Raw genomic sequence first — 25,550 nt, 5'->3', positions numbered from 1 at the left:
AATTCCACATGTTAATCACCCTTTGGGTGAAGAAGGACTTCCTTTCATCCGTTCTAACCTGTCTGCTCAGCAATTTCATGGAGTGGCCACGAGTTCTCGTATTGTGAGAAAGGGAGAAAAGTCCTTCTTTCTCTGCCTTCTCCATCCCATGCATCATCTTGTCAACCTCTCTCGTGCCTCCCTGCAGTCGCCCTTCCTCCAAGCTCAGGAGCTGCAGCAGGGCTTCTGTTCTGTCCTATGCCCAGGCAGCACCCATCCCATGGGCACCCTGCAGCTGGCCTCTTTCCTCCCTCCTCCTGCCGCGAGCGTGACATCCCGTCGGGCCTGGGCAGAATATAAGTCTTCCGTGAGCAGCAGCAGCAGTCGCAGCCTCCCTCCCTCCCTCCCTCGCAGTCCGCCGGGCAGCACAGCAGGCAGAGACGGCGGGCACCCTCCAGCTCCTGCAGCGTCGCTCCTCCAACCGGCAGGGCGGCGCTCTCCTCCCGGCGCTGCCGCGGCCGCTCTCCCTCCGCCGCCTCCGTGCCCGGCCTCGCTGATTGGCTGGCGGCCGAAGCGGCGCCGCTGATTGGCTGCCTGCCGGGGAAGCGCCTCAGTTTCAATTTGGCGGCGGCGGCGGTTGCGGCGGTTGGGACGGTTGAGGCGGCGGGTGAGGGGGGGGGGGAGGAGGCCGCGCGGGGCGGGGGGGGGCATTTCCCCCGCGCATGCTCAGCTCCCCTCTCTCTCCCCCCGCAGGACCCGGATGGCGCCGTCGCGGAAGAGGGGCACCCGGGGGGGCTCCAGGAGGGCCTCGCTGCGCAGCAAGAAGGCCGAGGCCATCCTCAAGGACTTCGCCCGGAAGGTGGGCCGCGGGGGGGTGTATTTAGGGGGCTCGGAGGATTTGCAGGAAGGAACGGAGGGGGTGCTTGTTGCATTTGCAGATCATGCAAAATGGGGAGGGGTGCAAACACAGCAGAAGGCAGAGGCAGGATACAGCAGGGGCGGCCAAGGGTAGCGCTCCAGATGCTTTTGCCTACAACTCCCATCAGCCCCAGCCGTCGGCCATGCTGGCTGGGGCTGATGGGAATTGTAGGCAAAGAACACCTGGCGAGCTACCATTGGCCGCCCCTGCAATACAGGATGACCTTGATAGGCTGGAAAACTGGGCTGAAACCAATGCAATGAATTTTAACAGGGATCAATGTAAACTTCTGCATTTCGGAAGGAAAAATCCAATGTATGGTTACTGGATGGGGGAGACTTGTCTTAGCAGTAGTCTGTGTGAAAAGGATCTCGGGGTCTTAGTGGACCATACACTGAACATGAGTCAACAGTGTGATGCGGCGGCTAAAAAGGCAAATGCAATTTTGAGCTGTATCAAGAAAAGTAAAACATCCATATCATGCAAAATGATGGTATCGCTTTACTCTGCTCTGCTTAGACCTCATCTGGAGTCTTGTGTTCAGTTTTGGGCACCACATTTTCAGAAGGACATAGACAACCTAGAACGGATCCAGAGGAGGGCAACAAAGATGGTGAGGAGTCTGGAGACCAAGTCCTATGAGAAGAGGTTGACGGAGCTAGAGGAGGGGAACAAAGATGGTGAGGGCTCTGGAGACCAAGTCCTATGAGGAAAGGTTGAAGGAGCTGGGCATATTTAGCCTGGAGAGGAGGCGGCTGAGAGGTGATAGGATCACCATCTTCAAGTACTTGAAGGGCTGTCCTATAGAGGATGGTGTGGAATTGTTTTGGTCTGGAGACCAAGTCCTATGAGGAAAGGTGGAAGGAGCTGGGCATGTTTAGCCTGGAGAGGAAGCGGCTGAGAGGTGATAGGATCACCATCTTCAAGTACTTGAAGGGTTGTCATCTAGAGGATGGTGTGGAATTGTTTTCTGTGGTCCCAGAAGGTCGGACCAGAACCATTGGGTTGAAATTAAATCAAAAGAGTTTCCAGCTCAACATTAGGGGCTTGGGCTGCTAGAGGCCAGTAGCAGCACCATAACAAAGCTTGAGACAGGAAGGGAGCAGCAGTGACTCCCGACAGCTCCTCTCCTGCCACAAATTTCTGAGCCTAGAAGGTATTCCTGGACTCTTGACTCTTTTCTAGTAATGATGATACTGGCCCCAAGCCCCCCCCCCAAAAAAAACCCCCTGTAGTAGGCTACAAACATCTGGAGCAGAGGTCCATCAGGGGCTATTAGCCACAGTGTATTGTTGGAATTCTGTCTGGGGCAGTGATGCTCTCTATTCTTGGTGCTTGGGAGGGAGGGAACAGTGGGAGGGCTTTTAGTGTCCTGGCCCCACTGATGGACCTCCTGATGGTACCAGGGTTTTGGCCACTGTGTGACAGTGTTGGACTGGATGGGCCCTTGGCCTGATCCAACATGGCTTCTCTTATGTCTGGGGCAGTGATGCTCTGTATTCTTGGTGCTTGTGGGGGGGGGGGGACAGTGGAAGGGCTTCTAGAGTCCTGGCCTCACTGATGGACCTCCTGATGGCATATAGATTTTTTGTCTACTGTGTGACACAGAGTGTTGGACTGGATGGGACATTGGCCTGATCCAACAGGGCTTCTCTTGTGTTCTTATGTTTGGGGCAGGGATGCTCTGGGTACTTGGTGCTGCGGGGGGCACAGTGGGAGGGCTTCTAGTGTCCTGGGCCCATTGATGGATGTCCTGATGGCACCTGGGTTTTGGCCACTGTGTGACACAGAGTGTTGGACTGGATGGGCCATGGACCTGATCCAACAGGGCTTATCTTATGTTCTTATGCGACACAGAGTGTTGGACTGGATGGGCCATTGGCCTGATCCAGTATGGCTTCTCTTATGTTCTTATGTGACACAGAGTGTTGGACTGGAGGGGCCACTGGCCTGATCCAACAGGGCTTCTCTTATGTTCTTATGTGACACAGAGTGTTGGACTGGAGGGGCCATTGGCCTGATCCAACAGGGCTTCTCTTATGTGACACAGAATGTTGGACTGGAGGGGCCACTGGCCTGATCCAACAGGGCTTCTCTTATGTTCTCATGTGACACAGAGTGTTGGACTGGAGGGGCCATGGGCCTGATCCAACAGGGCTTCTCTTATGTTCTTATGTGACACAGAGTGTTGGACTGGAGGGGCCACTGGCCTGATCCAACAGGGCTTCTCTTATGTTCTCATGTGACACAGAGTGTTGGACTGGAGGGGCCATGGGCCTGATCCAACAGGGCTTCTCTTATGTTCTTATGTGACACAGAGTGTTGGACTGGAGGGGCCACTGGCCTGATCCAACAGGGCTTCTCTTATGTTCTTATGTGACACAGACTGTTGGACTGGAGGGGCCACTGGCCTGATCCAACAGGGCTTCTCTTATGTTCTCATGTGACACAGACTGTTGGACTGGAGGGGCCACTGGCCTGATCCAACAGGGCTTCTCTTATGTTCTTATGTGACACAGAGTGTTGGACTGGAGGGGCCACTGGCCTGATCCAACAGGGCTTCTCTTATGTTCTTATGTGACACAGAGTGTTGGGCTGGATGGGCCACTGGCCTGATCCAACAGGGTTTCTCTTATGTTCTTATGTGACACAGAGTGTTGGACTGGAGGGGCCACTGGCCTGATCCAACAGGGCTTCTCTTCTGTTCTTATGTGACACAGAGTGTTGGACTGGAGGGGCCACTGGCCTGATCCAACAGGGCTTCTCTTCTGTTCTTATGTGACACAGAGTGTTGGACTGGAGGGGCCATTGGCCTGATCCAACATGGCTTCTCTTATGTTCTTATGTGACACAGAGTGTTGGACTGGAGGGGCCACTGGCCTGATCCAACAGGGCTTCTTTTATGTTCTTATGTGACACAGAGTGTTGGACTGGAGGGGCCACTGGCCTGATCCAACAGGGCTTCTCTTACGTGACACAGAGTGTTGGACTGGAGGGGCCACTGGCTTGATCCAACAGGGCTTCTCTTCTGTTCTTATGTGACACAGAGTGTTGGACTGGATGGGCCATTGGCCTGATCCAATATGGCTTCTCTTCTGTGACACAGAGTGTTGGACTGGAGGGGCCACTGGCTTGATCCAGCATGGCTTCTCTTATGTTCTTATGTGACACAGAGTGTTGGACTGGAGGGGCCACTGGCCTGATCCAACAGGGCTTCTCTTATGTTCTTATGCAACACAGAGTGTTGGACTGGATGGGCCATTGGCCTGATCCAATATGGCTTCCCTTATGTTCGTATGTGATACAGAGTGTTGGACTGGATGGGCCATTGGCCTGATCCAATATGGCTTCTCTTCTGTGACACAGAGTGTTGGACTGGAGGGGCCACTGGCCTGATCCAACAGGGCTCCTCTTATGTTCTTCTGTGACACAGAGTGTTGGACTGGAGGGGCCATTGGCCTGATCCAGCAGGGTTTCTCTTATGTTCTTATGCAACACAGAGTGTTGGACTGGATGGGCCATTGGCCTGATCCAACAGGGCTTCTCTTACGTGACACAGAGTGTTGGACTGGAGGGGCCACTGGCTTGATCCAACAGGGCTTCTCTTCTGTTCTTATGTGACACAGAGTGTTGGACTGGAGGGGCCATTGGCCTGATCCGATATGGCTTCTCTTATGTTCTTATGTGACACAGAGTGTTGGACTGAATGGGCCATTGGCCTGATCCAATATGGCTTCTCTTCTGTGACACAGAGTGTTGGACTGGAGGGGCCACTGGCCTGATCCAGCATGGCTTCTCTTATGTTCTTATGTGACACAGAGTGTTGGACTGGAGGGGCCACTGGCCTGATCCAACACTCTTATGTTCTTATGCAACACTCTTATGTTCTTATGCAACACAGAGTGTTGGACTGGATGGGCCATTGGCCTGATCCAATATGGCTTCTCTTATGTTCGTATGTGATACAGAGTTTTGGACTGGATGGGCTATTGGCCTGATCCAATATGGCTTCTCTTCTGTGACACAGAGTGTTGGACTGGAGGGGCCACTGGCCTGATCCAACAGGGCTCCTCTTATGTTCTTCTGTGACACAGAGTGTTGGACTGGAGGGGCCATTGGCCTGATCCAGCAGGGTTTCTCTTATGTTCTTATGCAACACAGAGTGTTGGACTGGATGGGCCATTGGCCTGATCCAATATGGCTTCTCTTCTGTGACACAGAGTGTTGGACTGGAGGGGCCATGGGCCTGATCCAACAGGGCTTCTGTTATGTTCTGATGTGACACAGAGTGTTGGACTGGAGGGGCCATGGGCCTGATCCAGCATGACTTCTCTTATGTTCCTCTGTCTGGGGCAGGGATGCTCTGTCTTCTTGGTGCTTGGGGGGTGGAGCAGTGGGATGGCTTCTAGTGTCCTGGCTCCACTGACGGATGTTCTGATGGCGCCTGGGTTTTTTTAGTGTTGGATTGGATGGGTCACTGATCCAGCAGGGCTTCTGTTCTGTTCCAACAGTTCTCAGCAATTCTAGTGCTTGTGCCCCATTCCTAGTCCAGCCTTTCTTCATCTTTTTTTTTTCTGCAGTCGAGGCCCGCAAAAAGAACATGCTATCAGAGTGTGAGAGCCTTTTGAAGGAGATCGACAACATTTACAACCTGGAACTTCTCCGCTTGCCTGCAGCTCTGCATGAGATGAACTGGGTCACCTATGGTACGTGCGGAGGATGGAGGCAGAGGGGTCCAATTGGCACTCCAGCACCTGCAAGTGATCCATGGCAGGGAGGGGGGGAGTGCTGTTTGCATTTGACTCAGTGCCAGTTGTCATGGAGTCATGGGGCTGGATGTGTCTTTTCCAAGCTGTTTGCTCCAGCAGCAGGAGGTGGCTTCTAAATTTGCTTCTGTTGACTGGGGTGAGCTTGCTGGGACTTCATCATGTGTCCAATTAGTCCAGAAGAGGGGAGACCTTGACTCCTGAAGATGGTTTCGCCCAGCCTCTTCTCACTTTCCCTGAGATGCTGCTTCCCCTTGTTCCTTGGAGGGTTGTAGTTCTGCTCCAGTAAAGGTCCCTTTTTTTTCCCCTCTCCAGTTCTGGGAGGAGGTGAAAAGGCCCTGGAGAAGGCCGCCATGGTAAGTAGCCTCTGTCCCGCCTGTGGTGTTGGCCAGCCCAAGGAGCCAGCCTTACTGAGTGCTGCCCTTGTGCCTGCAGGTGGATTTGGACATCCTGGAGATTACCAAACGGGCAACAGAAGCCATTCAGACACCCGTGAAAACCGTCCGGAAAGGTGGGTGTGCAGAGGAATAGAGAGGGGCAAGAATGGGCTCTGGGTAATCCGGGACAGCTGACCCCTGCTTGCCAGGGGTGTGATGAGGAGAATGTGGAAGCGGGGGAGGGCCGCGGTTGTCACTCTGACCTCTCTGGGGAAAGGACTCCCACGATGGCTGTGGGAGTGAAGGGTCTCCTGAGGGTCTGTTACCTTCACAGGTAAAAAGGTCAAACAGGCTATTGAAACCATTGAAGAAGAGGCCGGGCAGCCCATTCTGCCCAAGGGAAAGCGATCCAGACCGGGGAATGATGCTGCTGGAGCTCCGGAGGCCAGCGTCCAGAAACTAGGGAAGGTAAGCTTCTCTGCAGATGCCCAGGTGTGATTTTGGAAGTTGAATACGTTTGGTTTAGTGGTTAAGTGTGCGGAGTCTTATCTGGGAGAACCAGGTTTGATTCCCCCCTCCTCCACTTGCACCTGCTGGAAATGCCTTGGGTCAGCCAGAGCTCTCTTTTCTGGGAGAACCGGATTTGATTCCCCACTCCTCCACTTGCAGCTGCTGGAATGGCCTTGGGTCAGCCAGAGCTCTCTTATCTGGGAGAACCGGGTTTGATTCCCCACTCCTCCACTTGCAGCTGCTGGAATGGCCTTGGGTCAGCCAGAGCTCTCTTATCTGGGAGAACCGGGTTTGATTCCCTACTCCTCCACTTGCAGCTGCTGGAATGGCCTTGGGTCAGCCATAGCTCTCTTATCTGGGAGAACCGGGTTTGATTCCCCACTCCTCCACTTGCAGCTGCTGGAATGGCCTTGGGTCAGCCAGAGGTCTCTTATCTGGGAGAACCGGGTTTGATTCCCCCCTCCTCCACTTGCAGCTGCTGGAATGGCCTTGGGTCAGCCAGAGCTCTCTTATCTGGGAGAACCGGGTTTGATTCCCCCCTCCTCCACTTGCACCTGCTGGAAATGCCTTGGGTCAGCCAGAGCTCTCTTATCTGGGAGAACCGGGTTTGATTCCCCCCTCCTCCACTTGCACCTGCTGGAATGGCTTTGGGTCAGCCAGAGCTCTCTTATCTGGGAGAACCGGGTTTGATTCCCCACTCCTCCACTTGCACCTGCTGGAATGGCTTTGGGTCAGCCAGAGCTCTCTTATCTGGGAGAACCGGGTTTGATTCCCCCCTCCTCCACTTGCACCTGCTGGAAATGCCTTGGGTCAGCCATAGCTCTCATAGAGTTGTCCTTGAAAGGGCAGCTGCTGTGAAGAGTTTCTCTCAGCCCCACCTACCTCACAGGGTGTCTGTTGTGAGAAGGGGAAGGTAAAGAAGATGGTAAGCCACTCTGATTCAGAGAGAAGGGCGGGGTGTACATCTACGGTCTTCTTCTTTTTCTTCTTGCTGTTCTTCTGTACAAGAGTGTTTTCCATTGACAAAGTATCAAAATGAAGTGAGAAGTAACACTGGGACCTCGTTTGAACTTATTGAACTTATTGAATCCAAAACTAGTACATGTGGAGTCATTATTGTTGACTACTGCTGTTGTACAGAGAAGGTGATTTCTATCCCGCCCTATACTCTGAGTCTCACAATCTCCTCTACCGTCTTCCCCCACAATAGACACCCCGTGAGGTGGGTGAGGCTGAGAGAGCTCTCACAGCAACTGCCCTTTCAAGGACAACTCCTGTGGAAGCTCTGGCTGACTCAAGGCCATTCCAGCAGCTGCAAGTGGGGAATAATAATAATAATAAATTTTATTTATATCCCGCCCTCCCCGCCTAGGCGGCTCAGGGCGGCTAACAACAATTCTTACATTAACATAAATGGATAAAACTTTAAATTTAACAATTAAAAAATTAAACATATAAAAACCAGTTAGTTAAGTTAAAATACATAATTCAAATCACATTAAATGTGTCTGGCAGCAATAACTGTTCTGGCGCTGGTTCTGCCCGTTTAAATAGTTCCATGATCGTATTATAGATGGCGGTTCTTTGTTCTTAGCAACTCAGCAGTCGATATCACTATAGGCTTGCCTGAAAAGGCAATCAACCCCTGTTCTCCCAGTTAAGAGTCCGTGCACTTAAGCACTACACCAAACTGGCTCGGCATATACCGATTCTTTGTGGACTTTTGGTTTATTGTGAATTGGAATGAATATGACATGGTGTTTTGCATGCTCCATATATGTTATGGGAATGTGTATGCGAGAGTTTGTAAACTTATAATAAGCCGTGATGATCATACAGTGTGTTCCACTATTTTTGAGATAGCTGCCAAGTCCTCAGGCTCTCAAGAACATCAAACAGACCGTTGGTGTAGTAGCAGCTTATTGAACCTTGATGAAGTTCAGGATAAGGGACCAGTCTTTGCCTCCCTTATATACATTCCATACACCCATTGTATTTCAAAGGAAATGCAGGGAAATACGCACGGGGAACCCTCCGGTCCATCCCCTCCCAGGTGCATCTGGCCTGCAAGTTGGCCTCGGTCGCCTAGGCAACCGCCAGACCAGCAGAGTCTTCTTGAGAACTCCGTTGCAAAGAGTGGTGCAAAAGCAAAAGGGCAAGGAAACATCAGAACAGAAGGCAGTAGAAATTCCTGGCAAGACCCTTGACACTAACATGGCGTTTCTTCTTCATACTGCAATAGCAGGCAGATGACCGTTTAAATCGTGATTGGATTAAGTGTGGTATGCAGAGAGGTAGTAGGCATGGAGAAACCAGCATTGGTCATGAGACAGGAAACTGAGGTCTCGCTTCAGTCCAAGTGGGTGCCTTGTCTTGAGCTTCATTACTTGTTGCAATTCAGCTGTCTTTCTGATCTCCCAGCAACTGGATATCCTGGGAGGTTAAAATGTCCCCCCTCCCCCTGTTTTTTGCATGTTGTGGCTTCTGATGTCAGACTTAAGTCCATTCGTTCTTTGTCGAAGGGACTGGCCTGTTTATCCACCCTAGAGGGAGGGAGGGAGGAGGGGCCTTGCTGGCACAAGACAACTTAGCTCGCATGATGAGAGGATGGTCTGGCTGGTGTTGCTGGGATCTCTGTGAGAGCCTGGATGGCATCTCAGATCTGTTCCTCAGCCTTTCCTCCTAGGACTTGGTCTCAAGGCATTTATCCTTGTTAAACTGCATCTTGTTCACATATTCCCACTTTTCCAAGGTGTGTTCAGATTTCGTTCACTGCTCCTCCCAATTTGGTGTCATCTGAAAGTTTAATGAGCAGCCCCTCCACACCCTCATCCAGATCACTGATAAAAATATTGAAACGTATCGGGCCCAAAACAGAGCCCTGTGGCCCCCCACTGGACACCTCCCTCCCTTCAGACGCAAGGCCATTGCCAACTGCTCTTGGAGTGTGGTTCTCCGAGCAGTTCCCATCCACTTCACTTTCCTAGAGTCCAGTCTGCAGTCCTTATAGGGGGACCCTGTCAAAAGCTTTACTGAAATCCCAGAAAACAACATCAGCAGCATTCCCTTGATCCAGTGAGCTCGTTGCTTGATCAAGGAAGGAAAGGAGGCTGGTCTAGCTGGGGACAATTCATGGGCACTTGATGAAATGAAGGAGCGGTGGGCTTTACCCAAAGGGTGATTAACACGTGGAAGTCACTGCCATGGGAAGCGGTGGCGGCTACAAGCATAGACAACCTCAAGAGGGGATCGACATAGAGAAGAGGTCCATCAGTGGCTATGAGCCACAAGGCAATGGTGGAATGTTCTGTTTGGGGCAGTGATGCTCTGTATTCTTTGCGCTTGAGGGCAACAGTGGGAGGACTTCTGGCGTTCTGGCCCTGCTGGTGGACCTCCTGATGGCCACAGTGTGACAGTGTGTGGGACTGAATGGGCCATTGGCCTGATCCAACATGGTTTCTCTTACATTCTTATGTCTGGGACACTGATGCTCTGTCTTCTTGGTGCTTTGGCGGGGGGGGGAGCGGGAGGAGTTCTGGGCCTGCTGGTGGACTTCTGATGGCCCTTGGGTTTTGGCCCCTGTGTGACACAGAGTGTTGGAATGGACAGGCCAATGGCCCGATCCAATATGGCTTTTCCTATGGCTGGGGCAGTGATGCTTTGCATTCTTGGTGCTTGGGTGGGGGCAATAGGAGGGCTTCTGGAGTTCTGGCCCTGCTGGTGGACCTCCCGATGGCACAGTGTTGGACTGGATGAGCCGTTGCTTGTTTTATGTTCTTGTGTATCCCTTGCTGAGCACTGGGCTGGTGCCTGGCCTAGCTGTCTGTCTGTGGGTCAGAACCTGGAAGTCATGTGCTTTTTGTGTCCTTCAGGCAAAGACCTCCACCAGAAAGGCCCCGGGTTCCAAGAGGAGCAGGCCTCCCACGGCCAGGTCTACGCGTCTAAGCCGGAGGTAAGGGGCTGGCAAGGGGGGAACTTGGAGGATGGAGACCCAGCTCTCCCCCGGGCCGACTGAGGAAGCTGCCAACTGGGCTGGCTGTCTTTGCAGGTCCAGCAAAGTCCAATTTGTCACTCCGTCAGTCAGCCAGACGGCCCACTCGGCTGCTCACAAGGGCGCTACCCCTCTACTCACCCCGAAGTTTGATTCCAGGTGAGCCTGTGGCTGTTTCAGCTGCTCCCTGCTTGGAGGGAGGAGGGCTCTCGGGGGGGGGGGGGGAGCCACTCTGCACATGGGCTGTGTCTGTGGCGGGAAGGCTGGCCTCCTTTCTGCTCTGTTGGCACACCTCTGGAGCTCTCCTTCCCCATCAGCCTTGACTTGACCTGGCCATCACCTTGAGTGGTGCTAGATGCCACCTGCTTCCGGTGGTCTGGATCTCTCGGGGCGGGGGGAGCTGTCTATATGCAATTCTGGAGTGCATTTCTCTCCTCCCCCCCCCCCTCCCTCCCCTGGCTGCAGTGTCTTCAAAACGCCTGGCCTGCGTGCCCCCACAGCGCAAGAGCGGGTCTTCAGCATCTCTGTGAACGGCAGCCCCCTTGCAGCCACCAAGGATGTCTTCATCACTGTCCCTGCTGAGGGAGGGGAGGTAGGACAGAGGATTTGGGGAGGGGCGGGGGAGGGGGGCTACACCCTCCCCTTGGTGCCCACTGCCCCAGTACTCCTCGAGATGCTCTGCCAAGCTTCTCCCCTCTTCTCTGCAGAGCATCTGCTTAAAAGCCAGTGAGCTTTCCAGACAGGACCTGCTGCGCTTGAATCCGGACACCCTGGGGAGCGTGAAGAAGCTGTCGGTGAGGGCCCCCCCCCCCCTGACCTGGAGTTTTGTGGCCAGCGGTGTTGGAGCAAGAGCCATGTGGGGCCTCCTGGGCAGAGGGAGAGGGAGATCAGCGGAAGGTCCATGGGGGGCAGGAAGTCCCAGGCACAGGGCCCCAAAAGAGAGCACCAGCAGTCCTCCGCCTTCTCTCCTGGTTTTGCTCTCTCTCCTAGGCAGAATGAGTCCAGCCTAACTCTTTGGTTCCAGCTGGAATGACTCTTTATGGAATTTTGCTTTTCTATACCTGAGTCCAGCCAGGGAGGACGTCTCCTTCGTTTCCTTGCCCTGCCTGGCCTGCCTTTTTGGCCTTTGCTGTCTTGGGAGGAAGAGGGCTCATTTGCTCCCTGAGCATTTGGATGGGAAGAAGATGGGGGGCGGGGACTGGCTTTTTCTGCGACAGACAGGCGTGGCTGCCCCTCAGCAGAGTGCCCTCCCCTTGGTGCTGCTTTGGGGCCTCTTGTGTTTCCAGCGCAGGCATGAGCACACTCTTGCTTTCCCCCTCTCAGCTGGGAGAGTGGGCCCCCACCTGCCGTGGAAGAGGGGGTCAGATGCACAGTGCCCCCACCCCACCCCCATGGCAGGGCTGACGGAGGCCTGTCTTCTCTTCCCAGGTGCAGCTGGCCAGCCTGTGCGGCACCCTCAAGAGCAGCAAGTGAGACCTGCCTTGCCTGGGTGGGGGGCCTGCTTCTCCTGGGACCACAGCCCGCCTGCCCGGGCTCTGCTTTTCTTTCTGTTTTTTTCAAAATTGTAATGTACAATTGTTCAAGGAGACATGCTCCTTGCTGCCGTTTGTTTTCTCGCGGGTGTGGGAGGGGGCACCTTGTGTTCCGTGGGGGAGGCAGCGACAGCTTCCCCGCCTGCCTTTGGGGTTTGCCTCCACTGGGCCAGATCCAGCACTTTCGCTGAGCCCACTCTTCCTGCAGTTCTGGGTTCTTCCTGAATTGGGCCCCCAGCTGCAAGGAAGGGGGGCTCTTCCCCCCCCCCTTGCCTGTTTTTAGCTGACAGCTGCATCCGTGTTTGACCTGTTGCTTTTGGGTTCAAGTGCTGCCCCACACGGTTTGTGACTCTACATTTTGTAAGTTTTGCATTAAAGTTGCAGTTCAGCTCCCAGGAGACAGGAGAGACCCTTCTCTGCTTGAGCTGCTGCCGCTGCTGAGCCAGGGGGGACGATGTGCTGAGGCCACAGCAACTGGCCCTTCTCCGGGGGCTGCCGCTGGAGCCAGTCAGATGACGGGAGACCTCTCCAGCCCAGCCCTGGCTCCACTGGGGGGGGGGGTGTTGAACCTCTGCTGCTCTCTCAGAGCGGGCCGGTGGGGCTCCTCGTCTCCTGCCTCCCCTGCAGCCACAAGAGGCCAAGGCCTGGGAACAGGGGAGCTGCCCACAGCATAGTCAGGCACTCCGTGCTCATCACAATATATTTCTGTGTTGTTTTAGAAAGAAGTGTCAACAGTTCAACTGCAGAACTGATGGTTTTAGTAAATAAAGTATACAAAAATACTCTTCTCACGTAAGTAGCCACATCATATCAAAAGTTCAACTCAGTTAAATCCAGTATTCTCAAATTCCACATAAATAATTTTTCCGTAAGCCGTTCTTCTCTTAGCACACGAAAGCTGACGTTCTAAATAAAACTTTGTTGGTGTTAAAGGTGCTACAAAACTCCAACTTTGTTATCTACAAAAGTCCTGGTAACATCCATTTTGAAAAAAAAAGTATTTCTCAGGATCGGATAGTCTTAATCTTTGAGTTCTTTCAGATTTCCTGTTTCAGAAGCATCAGGATAGAACCCAGCAGCCTCTCAGTTTTTCATCACCAATTCATATTTACATTTGTATGCAAATATGGGGGATGCTTGACCCATGTTTACATATGAATTGGTGATTCGAAGTGAAGGAGGTTCCCTTTACCACTTCAGTTATACCCATGAATCTTGTCTGTAACCCCTATTTGTGGCTATTACTACAGCCAGAGGTGACAAATGCCACGTTTTAATAAATTTAAATAAGAACTTCCTTTTGTCTGTACTGATCCTAGCAGGCTAATCGAGTACCCTTGAGTTAGGGTACCCAGTTAGTGGAATTTAGGGATTATAGAATCATAGAGTTGGAAGGGGACCTCCAGGGTCATCTAGTCCAGCCCCCTGCACAATGCAGGAAACTCACAAAACTTCCCCTAAATTCACAGGTTCTGCATTGCTGTCAGATGGCCATCTAGCCTCTGCTTAAAAAGCTCCAAGGAAGGAGAGCCCACCACCTCCCGAGGAAGCCTGCTCTACTGAGGAACCACTCTTAACAGGAAGTTCCTCCTCATGTTGAGCGGGAAACTCTTGATTTCTCACTGGCCTGATCCAACATGGCTTCTCATGTTCTTATGTGACACAGAGTGTTGGACTGGAGGGGCCATTGGCCTGATCCAACAGGGCTTCTCTTATGTTCTTATGTGACACAGAGTGTTGGACTGGAGGGGCCACTGGCCTGATCCAACAGGGCTTCTCTTATGTTCTTATGTGACACAGAGTGTTGGACTGGAGGGACCACTGGCCTGATCCAACAGGGCTTCTCTTATGTTCTTCTGTGACACAGAGTGTTGGACTGGAGGGGCCACTGGCCTGATCCAACAGGGCTTCTCTTATGTTCTTATGTGACACAGAGTGTTGGACTGGAGGGGCCACTGGCCTGATCCAACATGGCTTCTCTTAGGTTCTTATGTGACACAGAGTGTTGGACTGGAGGGGCCACTGGCCTGATCCAACATGGCTTCTCTTAGGTTCTTATGTGACACCGAGTGTTGGACTGGAGGGGCCACTGGCCTGATCCAACAGGGCTTCTCTTAGGTTCTTATGTGACACAGAGTGTGGGCTGGAGGGGCCACTGGCCTGATCCAACAGGGCTTCTCTTATGTTCTTAAGTGACACAGAGTGTTGGACTGGATGGGCCATTGGCCTGATCCAACAGGGCTTTTCTTATGTTCTTATGTGACACAGAGTGTTGGACTGGATGGGCCATTGGCCTGATCCAACAGGGCTTCTCTTATGTTCTTATGTGACACAGAGTGTTGGACTGGATGGGCTACTGGCCTGATCCAACAGGGCTTCTCTTATGTTCTTATGTGTCACAGAGTGTTGGACTGGAGGGGCCATTGGCCTGATCCAACAGGGCTTCTCTTATGTTCTTATGTGACACAGAGTGTTGGACTGGAGGGGCCATTGGCCTGATCCAACAGGGCTTCTCTTATGTTCTTATGTGACACAGAGTGTTGGACTGGAGGGGCCACTGGCTTCATCCAACATGGCTTCTCGTATGTTCTTATGTGACACAGAGTGTTGGACTGGAGGGGCCATTGGCCTGATCCAACAGGGCTTCTCTTATGTTCTTATGTGACACAGAGTGTTGGACTGGATGGGCTACTGGCCTGATCCAACAGGGCTTCTCTTATGTTCTTATGTGTCACAGAGTGTTGGACTGGAGGGGCCACTGGCCTCATCCAACATGGCTTCTCGTATGTTCTTATGTGACACAGAGTGTTGGACTGGAGGGGCCATTGGCCTGATCCAACAGGGCTTCTCTTATGTTCTTATGTGACACAGAGTGTTGGACTGGAGGGGCCACTGGCCTGATCCAACATGGCTTCTCTTCTGTTCTTATGTGACACAGAGTGTTGGACTGGAGGGGCCACTGGCCTGATCCAACATGGCTTCTCTTCTGTTCTTATGTGACACAGAGTGTTGGACTGGAGGGGCCACTGGCCTGATCCAACATGGCTTCTCTTAGGTTCTTATGTGACACAGAGTGTTGGACTGGAGGGGCCACTGGCCTGATCCAACAGGGCTTCTCTTAGGTTCTTATGTGACACAGAGTGTGGGCTGGAGGGGCCACTGGCCTGATCCAACAGGGCTTCTCTTATGTTCTTAAGTGACACAGAGTGTTGGACTGGATGGGCCATTGGCCTGATCCAACAGGGCTTCTCTTATGTTCTTATGTGACACAGAGTGTTGGACTGGATGGGCTACTGGCCTGATCCAACAGGGCTTCTCTTATGTTCTTATGTGTCACAGAGTGTTGGACTGGAGGGGCCATTGGCCTGATCCAACAGGGCTTCTCTTATGTTCTTATGTGACACAGAGTGTTGGACTGGAGGGGCCACTGGCCTCATCCAACATGGCTTCTCGTATGTTCTTATGTGACACAGAGTGTTGGACTGGAGGGGCCATTGGCCTGATCCAACAGGGCTTCTCTTATGTTCTTATGTGACACAGAGTGTTGGACTGGAGGGGCCACTGGCCTGATCCAACAGGGCTTCTCTTATGTTCTTATGTGACACAGAGTGTTGGACTGGAGGGGCCATTGGCCTGATCCAACAGGGCTTCTCTTATGTTCTTATGTGTCACAGAGTGTTGGACTGGAGGGGCCATTGGCCTGATCCAACAGGGCTTCTCTTAGGTTCTTACCAGCTGAAAACTACCAGTGGGACTAGATGGTCTGTATGATCCCCTCCAACTTTAGGATTCTAATTTAAAGCATACACGATATATTGTGAACTTTGATCATATGAAAGAGAGCAGGGGGAGGTACTTGTGAGTTTCCTGCATTGTGCAAGGGGTTGGACTGGATGACTCTGGAGGTCCCTTCTAATTCCGTGATTCAGTGAAGATATCACTTTTTAGAACCATTACAATCAACCTCTCTCCTGAATGTACATCACTAAAAGGATTTAAAACCAGTTAAACCACATGCAAGACAATTACCATACGTGGCTGTGTGTTAGGTGCAACCAAGCTGCTTCTGACTCATAGGGACTTTGTGCTCTCGTTCTGCAGCCTGGCTCAACGGAGGGCCCCTCTGGTTTCCTTGATTCAGTCAGCCCATGTCACCAGAGCATCAGACAGGATCAGACTAGTGGGGGTCCAGCCTCCTCTTTCACGCAGGGAGGGGCTAATCAGTTCCCCAGAACAGCCAACCATAGGGCAGAGACAGCTGGACTAGAGCCTGTCTCATACAGCGGTCAACCACTTGATTGTTTAGCCTGCGCTTCCCGCAGGACAGGCTCAGGGCAGGTTACATCATAAAGACAATAAAAGACCAACTTAAATATATAACATCTAAAACTACAGAATGACTAAACTGGCAGGTTCTGCCTCCCAGCCATGGCCTCTTGTCCGGGTCCAGCAGATCTGACAGCCCTGGGGGGAAATGAAGGGGGGAGGCTGGTAACAAGTGCTGCCCACTGCCTCCGCTGAAAGCCTGGCAAAAAGAGCTCTGTGGAACTGGAGCAGATCCCGCAGGGCCCGGAGCTCATTCCACCAGGCAGGGCACAGGCTGAGGCCTTCCTCCAGGCTTTGGGATTCAGAGGCTGAGTGCCTGAAGGTGGAGGTTGCCCTCAGTCTCGATGGCTAGGAGCCACCGGAAGACATCCTCCATGAATCCATCCAATCCCCTTTTAAAGCTGTTTGTTGCTGTGGCCCTCCCAACTTCCTCTGGCAGTGCATTCCACATGTGGGGCCTTCCTCTGTTCCCAGCACGATTGTCTTTTCCTGCGACGCTCGTCTTCTAATGCAACTGAAGTATGATAGCCTCAGTGTAGAGTTCAAAGAATGATGAGGTCACTGAGGGAAATGCAAAGGAAACCAACCCCTCTCTGCACGGGCTGGCAAAGGGGGCAGGCCCGTCCGCCCGGAGAGAGGGTTGGTGCTTCCTGGCCACATCCTGCTCTTCAGGCTTTCTCTTGGAAGTATAAGGGTAGCCGGAGTGTCAGGAGGGGGTCAACCTACATCTCCCCAGCCTGAGCCCTAAAGCGCATGATGCTTGAAGAACAGCAACTTGGGCCGGATACTTTCCCTGCTGGCCAGCTTTGAATTGCTGGAATATTGATAGGATCTCTCGGGCAGAAGGCGTTTCTCTGTCAGCTGGGCAGCAAACAGCAAGTGGAGGCAGGTCCAAAGAGTTTACCACCACCCCCGCAACCCCTTCAAATCCACTTTTGGATTTGCTGGAATATTGATGTCTAGGGCAGAAGGCATTTCTCGGTCAGCTGTGCAGCAAATGGAGGCAGCTCCAAAGAGCTTACCCTCCCCCCACCCCTTCAAATCCACTTTTGGAATCAGAGCCTGAATCCCCGACCTTTGTGCTGGAACATCCCGCAGACTCGTCGCCGGATCTCCTTGGTCTTCACGCTGTAGATCACTGGGTTGAGCACCGGGGGTAGGAGGAAGTGGAGGTAGGACAGAAGCAGGTAGACCTGCGGGGGCATTTTCTTCCCAAAGCGGTGGATCATGGAGAGGCTCAGCAGGGGGGTATAAAAGAGGAGGACGGCACAGATGTGGGAGACGCAGGTGTTGAGGGCCTTGAGGCGCTCCCGCCAGGCAGCCAGGCTCAGCACCATCTTCAGGATCATGGCGTAGGAAAGGAGGATGAGGAGAAAGTCCAGCCCGAGCGTGGAGAGCAGCACGAAAAGACCATAGGCGCTGTTCACGCGTGTGTCCACGCAGGCTAGCTTGAGGACGTCTGGATGGACACAGTAGGAATGAGAAAGTCCCTTGGCCTTGCCGTATCTGAGCTCCCTCAGCATGAAGGGCAGAGGAAGGTGGAGGCTGACACTTCGGAGAACAATGGCCGCCCCCATCTTAGTCACCGTAGAGCTGGTCAAAATGGAGGTGTACCTCAGAGGGTTCCAGATGGCCACAAAGCGATCAAAGGCCATCGCTAAGAGCACAGCCGACTCGATGACAGAGAAAGTATGGATGGAGAAGAGCTGGGCGAAGCAGGCCTCAGCCGCCACCACTCTGGAGCGAAGCAGGAAGACGCTCAGCATGGAGGGGAGAGTGGAGGCCGAAAGGCCCAGGTCGGCCAGGGCCAGCATGCACAGGAAGAGGTACATGGGCGCGTGGAGGCCCCGCTCGGCCCAGACCAGGCCCAGAATGGTGCCGTTCCCCACAAAGGAGACGAGGTACAGGGAGCCCAGCGGGATCACCAGCCAGCGATGTGCGGAGCCCAGTCCAGGGATGTCCCTCAGAATGAAGAGCAGGGGGCTGTCCTCTGTCTGGTTGGAGAGGGCCATGCTGCAGCTGCACAACCTGGAGGTGTGAAAACACCTTATTGAAAAATCCTGCAAATGCCTAGAGAGATTTCTCCCGCCCCCTTCTCTCTAAAGTCCCTTGCCCATCTGTCTGAGCAACAGATACGTGCCGGGCAGAGAAAAGGGCTCCAGGAGATCTGAGCTGCTGATCCAAGCTGAACCCCCACTTGGTCTCCTAGAAACATAGAGCTGGAAGGGGCCCCCTGCACAACACAGGAACGTCACAAATGCCTTCCCCACCCCCCCCACACACACACGCATACATCCCAAGTGACCCCAGTTCCATGCCCAGAAGATGGCAAAACCCTCCAGGATCCCTAGCCAAACTGGCCTGGAGAAAAATGGCTGATCCCTAATTCTGCATCTTCCCTCCCCGAGTCATAAGGAGTTCAGCAAACTTACACCAACAGCTCCCCTCGTTTGCAAGAGCTGGTCTTTAGTGCTCATGGAGACACACACACTGCCCCCTGGTTTGGGGATGATTCTTCTTGCAATGTTGGGTGTAGTGGTTAAGTGTGCGGACTCTTATCTGGGAGAACCGGGTTTGATCCCCCATTCTTCTGCTTGAGTTGCGGCTATGGCCTTGGGTCAGCCAGAGCTCTCTTATCTGGGAGAACCGGGTTTGATTCTCCACTCCTCCACTTGCACCTGCTGGAATGGCCTTGGGTCAGCCATAGCTCTGGCAGAGGTTGTCCTTGAAAGGGCAGCTGCTGTGAGAGCCCTCTCCAGCCCCACCCACCTCACATGGTGTCTGTTGTGGGGGAGGAAGGGAAAGGAGATTGTGAGCCGCTCTGAGACTCTTCGGAGTGGAGGGCGGGATATAAATCCAATATCATCATCATCACTTCCAGCCTCCATTCATGGATCCAAGGACTAGTAAAAAACGGTAAAGGTAGTCCCCTGTGCAAGCACCCAGTTGTTACTGACTCAAGGGATGACATCACATCCCAACGTTTTCTTGGCAGACTAATGGAGTGATTTTCCCTTGCCTTCCCCAGTCATCTACGCTTTCCCCCCAGCAAGCTGGGTGCTCATTTGATCGACTTCAAAAGGATGGACAGCTGAGTCAACCTTGAACCGGCTACCTGAACCCAGCTTCCACAGGGATCAAATTCAGGTCATGAGCAGAGCTTGGAGTCCAGTACGGCAGCTGACCACTCTGCACCACATAAATAGAATCCCATCAAAGAGGTGATTAAAAATGTAGAAAATTCTGCTGCCATCTACAAATGGAGCATATTCTGCTGTATTCCCAATCAAGGTTTCAGCCTTTCAAATGTGGTATCCCACTTGCAGAAATTCACAGTTGACTTGATTCCACTTTGATTGGTGATTCCCTCATCTCATCTAAGTGCTGTCCATCTATGAGAAATATATGAGGTTTATTACACCTTGTTCTACAGTATATAAAAGTAACTGGACCAGAGGGGGGCAGGCAGAAACGAGATTATACCAGTCCTCGTAGTCTTACAAGGCTCTACTTGTTTGTATTTTCAATGCTGCAACTCTGCAGTGTCTGCATTCTGCATCATATTGTGAATTTTTTGAATTCTTGTATCTTGATAGTAATTATTAAAATACAAATATTGTCTTTCCAGCTCTTTGATGGGATAATATTTACACAGTGCTATTGGTTTTTTGTTGCACAACAATTACACCGTGGTCCTTCTGTCTTGCAGAGCCCCGTGGCGCAGAGTGTTAAAGCTGCAGTACTGCAGTCCTAAACTCTGCTCATGACCTGAGTTCAATCCTCGACGGAAGCTGGGTTTTCAGGTAGCCAGCTCGAGGTTGACTCAGCCTTCCATCCTTCTGAGGTTGGTCAAAGGAGTCCCCAGCTTGCTGGGGGGAAAGTGGAGATGACTGGGGAAGGCAAGGGCAAACCACCCCGTAAAAAGTCTGCTGTGAAAACGTTGTGAAAGCAACGTCACCTCAGAGTCGGAAACGACTGGTGCTTGCACAGGGGACCTTTCCTTTTCCTTCTGTCTTGTTTGTCCGCTCTGTTTGTAGATGGCAGCAGAATCCCCACCTGGGCTCCTCCGGAGTATTTCCTTCCCATATCCAGTTAGATATGGGTCCAGGGGCCCCTTAGAGACCCACAGGAGTTTCAGGAGGAGAGCTTTCGAGAGTCCAAGCGCCACATAAGTGGAGTAGCAAGGGCAATCTCTGTGTCTTTTTATCCCTGGCAGAAGGTGGGAGAGGTGCTAGAGAGGATGCTTGCAAAAGGTGCAGAGACAGCAGGCCCCTGACCTTCAGATGGCTTGGAGCGGAGGGGAAAGGTTGGAGGGGGGAGGGCTCAGATCTCCACTACTCCTCGTGTAGCTTGGACTCTTGACAGCTCAGATCCCCTCCCCCCCCCAAAAAAAAATCTTATTCTCAAAAGCGCTGCTGGACTCATCCTCTGCAGTCCAACGAGGCTGCAGTCTAAAACAGTCTCCCAAATCCAGGCTCCTGCAATAGAGAGATTACAGTAACGGGCGTGATGAGGGAGAAGCCGCCAGGTCTGTAGACACAAATCCAGCCTCGCGCACATTCATAGGAGGGGAGCCACAAGCTCAGACACGACAATGAAATGCGGGAGCCCAAAATAGTGCATCTGAGTGGGGTGTGGCCAGTTTGCACCTTCCATTGACATCGTGCTTTGGCAAAAATGTTACTTATATTTCTTTGCTTTTCCAGAGTTCTTTTAATTTCAATCCACCGACACTGAAGGCCAATTACAGCCTATCAGAAAAGAAGAGAAGCCCTGTTGGATCAGGCCAGTGGCTCCTCCAGTCCAACACTCTGTGTCACACATAAGAACAGAAGAGAAGCCCTGTTGGATCAGGCCAGTGGCCCCTCCAGTCCAACACTCTGTGTCACATAAGAACATAAGAGAAGTCCTGTTGGATCAGGCCAGTGGCCCCTCCAGTCCAACACTCTGTGTCACATAAGAACATAAGAGAAGCCCTGTTGGATCAGGCCAGTGGCCCCTCCAGTCCAACACTCTGTGTCACATAAGAACATAAGAGAAGCCCTGTTGGATCAGGCCAGTGGCCCCTCCAGTCCAACACTCTGTGTCACATAAGAACATAAGAGAAGTCCTGTTGGATCAGGCCAGTGGCCCCTCCAGTCCAACACTCTGTGTCACATAAGAACATAAGAGAAGCCCTGTTGGATCAGGCCAGTGGCCCCTCCAGTCCAACACTCTGTGTCACATAAGAACATAAGAGAAGCCCTGTTGGATCAGGCCAGTGGCCCCTCCAGTCCAACACTCTGTGTCACATAAGAACATAAGAGAAGCCCTGTTGGATCAGGCCAGTGGCCCCTCCAGTCCAACACTCTGTGTCACATAAGAACATAAGAGAAGCCCTGTTGGATCAGGCCAGTGGCCCCTCCAGTCCAACACTCTGTGTCACATAAGAACATAAGAGAAGCCCTGTTGGATCAGGCCAATGGCCCCTCCAGTCCAACACTCTGTGTCACATAAGAACATAAGAGAAGCCCTGTTGGATCAGGCCAGTGGCTCCTCCAGTCCAACACTCTGTGCCTCATAAGAACATAAGAGAAGCCCTGTTGGATCAGGCCAGTGGCCCCTCCAGTCCAACACTCTGTGTCACATAAGAACATAAGAGAAGCCCTGTTGGATCAGGCCAGTGGCCCCTCCAGTCCAACACTCTGTGTCACATAAGAACATAAGAGAAGCCCTGTTGGATCAGGCCAGTGGCCCCTCCAGTCCACCACTCTGTGTCACATAAGAACATAAGAGAAGCCCTGTTGGATCAGGCCAATGGCCCCTCCAGTCCAACATTCTGTGTCACATAAGAACATAAGTGAAGCCCTGTTGGATCAGGCCAGTGGCCCCTCCAGTCCAACACTCTGTGTCACATAAGAACATAAGAGAAGCCCTGTTGGATCAGGCCAGTGGCCCCTCCAGTCCAACACTCTGTGTCACATAAGAACATAAGAGAAGCCCTGTTGGATCAGGCCAGTGGCCCCTCCAGTCCAACACTCTGTGTCACATAAGAACATAAGGGAAGCCATGTTGGATCAGGCCAGTGGCCCATCCAGTCCAACATTCTGTATCTCATAAAAACATAAGGGAAGCCCTGTTGGATCAGGCCAGTGGCCCCTCCAGTCCAACACTCTGTGTCACATCAGAACATAAGAGAAGCCCTGTTGGATCAGGCCAGTGGCCCATCCAGTCCAACACTCTGTGTCACATAAGAACATAAAAGAAGCCCTGTTGGATCAGGCCAGTGGCCCCTCCAGTCCAACACTCTGTGTCACATAAGAACATAAGAGAAGCCCTGTTGGATCAGGACAGTGGCCCCTCCAGTCCAACACTCTGTGTCACATAAGAACATAAGAGAAGCCCTGTTGGATCAGGCCAGTGGCCCCTCCAGTCCAACACTCTGTGTCACATAAGAACATAAGGGAAGCCATGTTGGATCAGGCCAGTGGCCCATCCAGTCCAACATTCTGTATCTCATAAAAACATAAGGGACGCCCTGTTGGATCAGGCCAGTGGCCCCTCCAGTCCAACACTCTGTGTCACATAAGAACATAAGAGAAGCCCTGTTGGATCAGGCCAATGGCCCTCCAGTCCAACACTCTGTGCCTCATAAGAACATAAGAGAAGCCATGTTGGATCAGGCCAGTGGCCCCTCCAGTCCAACACTCTGTGTCACATAAGAACATAAGAGAAGCCCTGTTGGATCAGGACAGTGGCCCCTCCAGTCCAACACTCTGTGTCACATAAGAACATAAGGGAAGCCATGTTGGATCAGGACAGTGGCCCATCCAGTCCAACATTCTGTATCTCATAAAAACATAAGGGACGCCCTGTTGGATCAGGCCAGTGGCCCCTCCAGTCCAACACTCTGTGTCACATAAGAACATAAGAGAAGCCCTGTTGGATCAGGCCAATGGCCCTCCAGTCCAACACTCTGTGCCTCATAAGAACATAAGAGAAGCCATGTTGGATCAGGCCAGTGGCCCCTCCAGTCCAACACTCTGTGTCACATAAGAACATAAGGGAAGCCATGTTGGATCAGGCCAGTGGCCCATCCAGTCCAACATTCTGTATCTCATAAAAACATAAGGGACGCCCTGTTGGATCAGGCCAGTGGCCCCTCCAGTCCAACACTCTGTGTCACATAAGAACATAAGGGAAGCCATGTTGGATCAGGCCAGTGGCCCATCCAGTCCAACATTCTGTATCTCATAAAAACATAAGGGACGCCCTGTTGGATCAGGCCAGTGGCCCCTCCAGTCCAACACTCTGTGTCACATAAGAACATAAGAGAAGCCCTGTTGGATCAGGCCAATGGCCCTCCAGTCCAACACTCTGTGCCTCATAAGAACATAAGAGAAGCCATGTTGGATCAGGCCAGTGGCCCCTCCAGTCCAACACTCTGTGTCACATAAGAACATAAGAGAAGCCCTGTTGGATCAGGACAGTGGCCCCTCCAGTCCAACACTCTGTGTCACATAAGAACATAAGGGAAGCCATGTTGGATCAGGACAGTGGCCCATCCAGTCCAACATTCTGTATCTCATAAAAACATAAGGGACGCCCTGTTGGATCAGGCCAGTGGCCCCTCCAGTCCAACACTCTGTGTCACATAAGAACATAAGAGAAGCCCTGTTGGATCAGGCCAATGGCCCTCCAGTCCAACACTCTGTGCCTCATAAGAACATAAGAGAAGCCATGTTGGATCAGGCCAGTGGCCCCTCCAGTCCAACACTCTGTGTCACATAAGAACATAAGGGAAGCCATGTTGGATCAGGCCAGTGGCCCATCCAGTCCAACATTCTGTATCTCATAAAAACATAAGGGACGCCCTGTTGGATCAGGCCAGTGGCCCCTCCAGTCCAACACTCTGTGTCACATCAGAACATAAGAGAAGCCCTGTTGGATCAGGCCAGTGGCCCATCCAGTCCAACACTCTGTGTCACATAAGAACAGAAGAGAAGCCCTGTTGGATCAGGCCAATGGCCCCTCCAGTCCAACACTCTGTGTCACATAAGAACAGAAGATAAGTCCTGTTGGATCAGGCCAATGGCCCCTCCAGTCCAACACTCTGTGTCACATCAGAACATAAGAGAAGCCCTGTTGGATCAGGCCAGTGGCCCCTCCAGTCCAACACTCTGTGTCACATAAGAACAGAAGAGAAGCCCTGTTGGATCAGGCAAATGGCCCCTCCAGTCCAACACTCTGTGTCACATAAGAACATAAGAGAAGCCATGCTGGATCAGGCCAGTGGCCCCTCCAGTACAACACTCTGTGCCACATAAGAACATAAGAGAAGCCCTGTTGGATCAGGCCAGTGGCCCCTCCAGTGCAACACTCTGTGCCACACAGTGGCCAATATATGTGTGTGTGTATACATATATATACACATATATATATACTGTGGCTAATAGCCACTAATGGACCTCTGCTCCATATTTTTATCCAATCCCCTCTTGAAGCTGGCTATGCTTGTAGACGCCACCACCTCCTGTGGCAGTGAGTTCCACGTGTTATTCCCTTTGGGTGAAGAAGGACTTACTTCTATCCGTTCTAACCCGACTGCTCAGCAATTTCATCGAATACCCACAAGTTCTTGTATTGTGAGAAAGGGAGAAAAGTACTTCTTTCTCTACCTTCTCCATCCCATGCATAATCTTGTAAATCTCCATCATGTCACCTTGCAGTTGATGTTTCTCCAAGCTAAAGAGCCCCAAGCGTTTCAACCTTTCTTCGTAGGGAAAGTGTTCCAAACCTTTAATCATTCTAGTTGCCCTTTTCTGCTCTGCTTTTCCCAATGCTTTAATATCCTTTTTGAGGTGTGGTGACCAGAACTGTGCACAGTATAAAACCGTGGAATCCGGCTGCCCAGGGCAACCTATATGCAATATCATGGAGCGGGATCACAGAAGGAGAAAAGGAAGCAAATAACACCCAAGGCCTGGGTTTGTAGCAGACAGCTCAATGGAATGTCACCTGAGAGTGCTATGGCGGTGAAAAGGGCAAAGTCTCAGGAAAGGGTCTGAGAATAAAACGGCCCCTGTAGAGCTCTCTGGTGCGGCCTCATTTGGAACACTCTGCAGTTCTGGTCACTGGACCTCAGAAAGAGCCAGCCTGGTGTAGGGGTTA

General features: G+C 52.3%; 2 protein-coding genes and 1 long non-coding RNA gene across 3 annotated transcripts in view; 2 read left to right on the top strand and 1 right to left on the bottom strand.

The window, feature by feature from the left end:
* LOC132591008 (uncharacterized) overlaps window positions 1–25,550 on the top strand; it is a 182,221-nt gene that overhangs the window by 26,457 nt on the left and 130,214 nt on the right. The window lies entirely within an intron of this gene.
* CDCA8 (cell division cycle associated 8) lies at window positions 598–12,856 on the top strand. The gene is made up of 11 exons (XM_060263880.1): window positions 598–646; window positions 733–838; window positions 5,479–5,604; window positions 5,980–6,020; window positions 6,100–6,175; window positions 6,376–6,509; window positions 10,424–10,503; window positions 10,600–10,701; window positions 11,008–11,134; window positions 11,250–11,336; window positions 11,971–12,856. Exons 3-11 carry the CDS (start codon window positions 5,499–5,501, stop codon window positions 12,013–12,015), a joined length of 798 nt encoding a protein of 265 aa, XP_060119863.1. The 5' UTR covers window positions 598–646; window positions 733–838; window positions 5,479–5,498; the 3' UTR covers window positions 12,016–12,856.
* On the bottom strand, window positions 12,122–18,412 carry LOC132590985 (olfactory receptor 51G2-like). Its single transcript, XM_060263872.1, has 2 exons — window positions 17,501–18,412; window positions 12,122–12,511 (listed from the first exon to the last, which is right to left on the bottom strand). The coding sequence occupies exons 1-2, from the start codon at window positions 18,410–18,412 to the stop codon at window positions 12,122–12,124; spliced, it is 1,302 nt and encodes a 433-aa protein (XP_060119855.1).

This window comes from Heteronotia binoei, unplaced genomic scaffold (genome assembly GCF_032191835.1).
Source record: "Heteronotia binoei isolate CCM8104 ecotype False Entrance Well unplaced genomic scaffold, APGP_CSIRO_Hbin_v1 ptg001301l, whole genome shotgun sequence".
Taxonomy (NCBI): Eukaryota; Metazoa; Chordata; class Lepidosauria; order Squamata; family Gekkonidae; genus Heteronotia; species Heteronotia binoei.
This window is presented reverse-complemented; position numbering and strand designations above follow the sequence as displayed.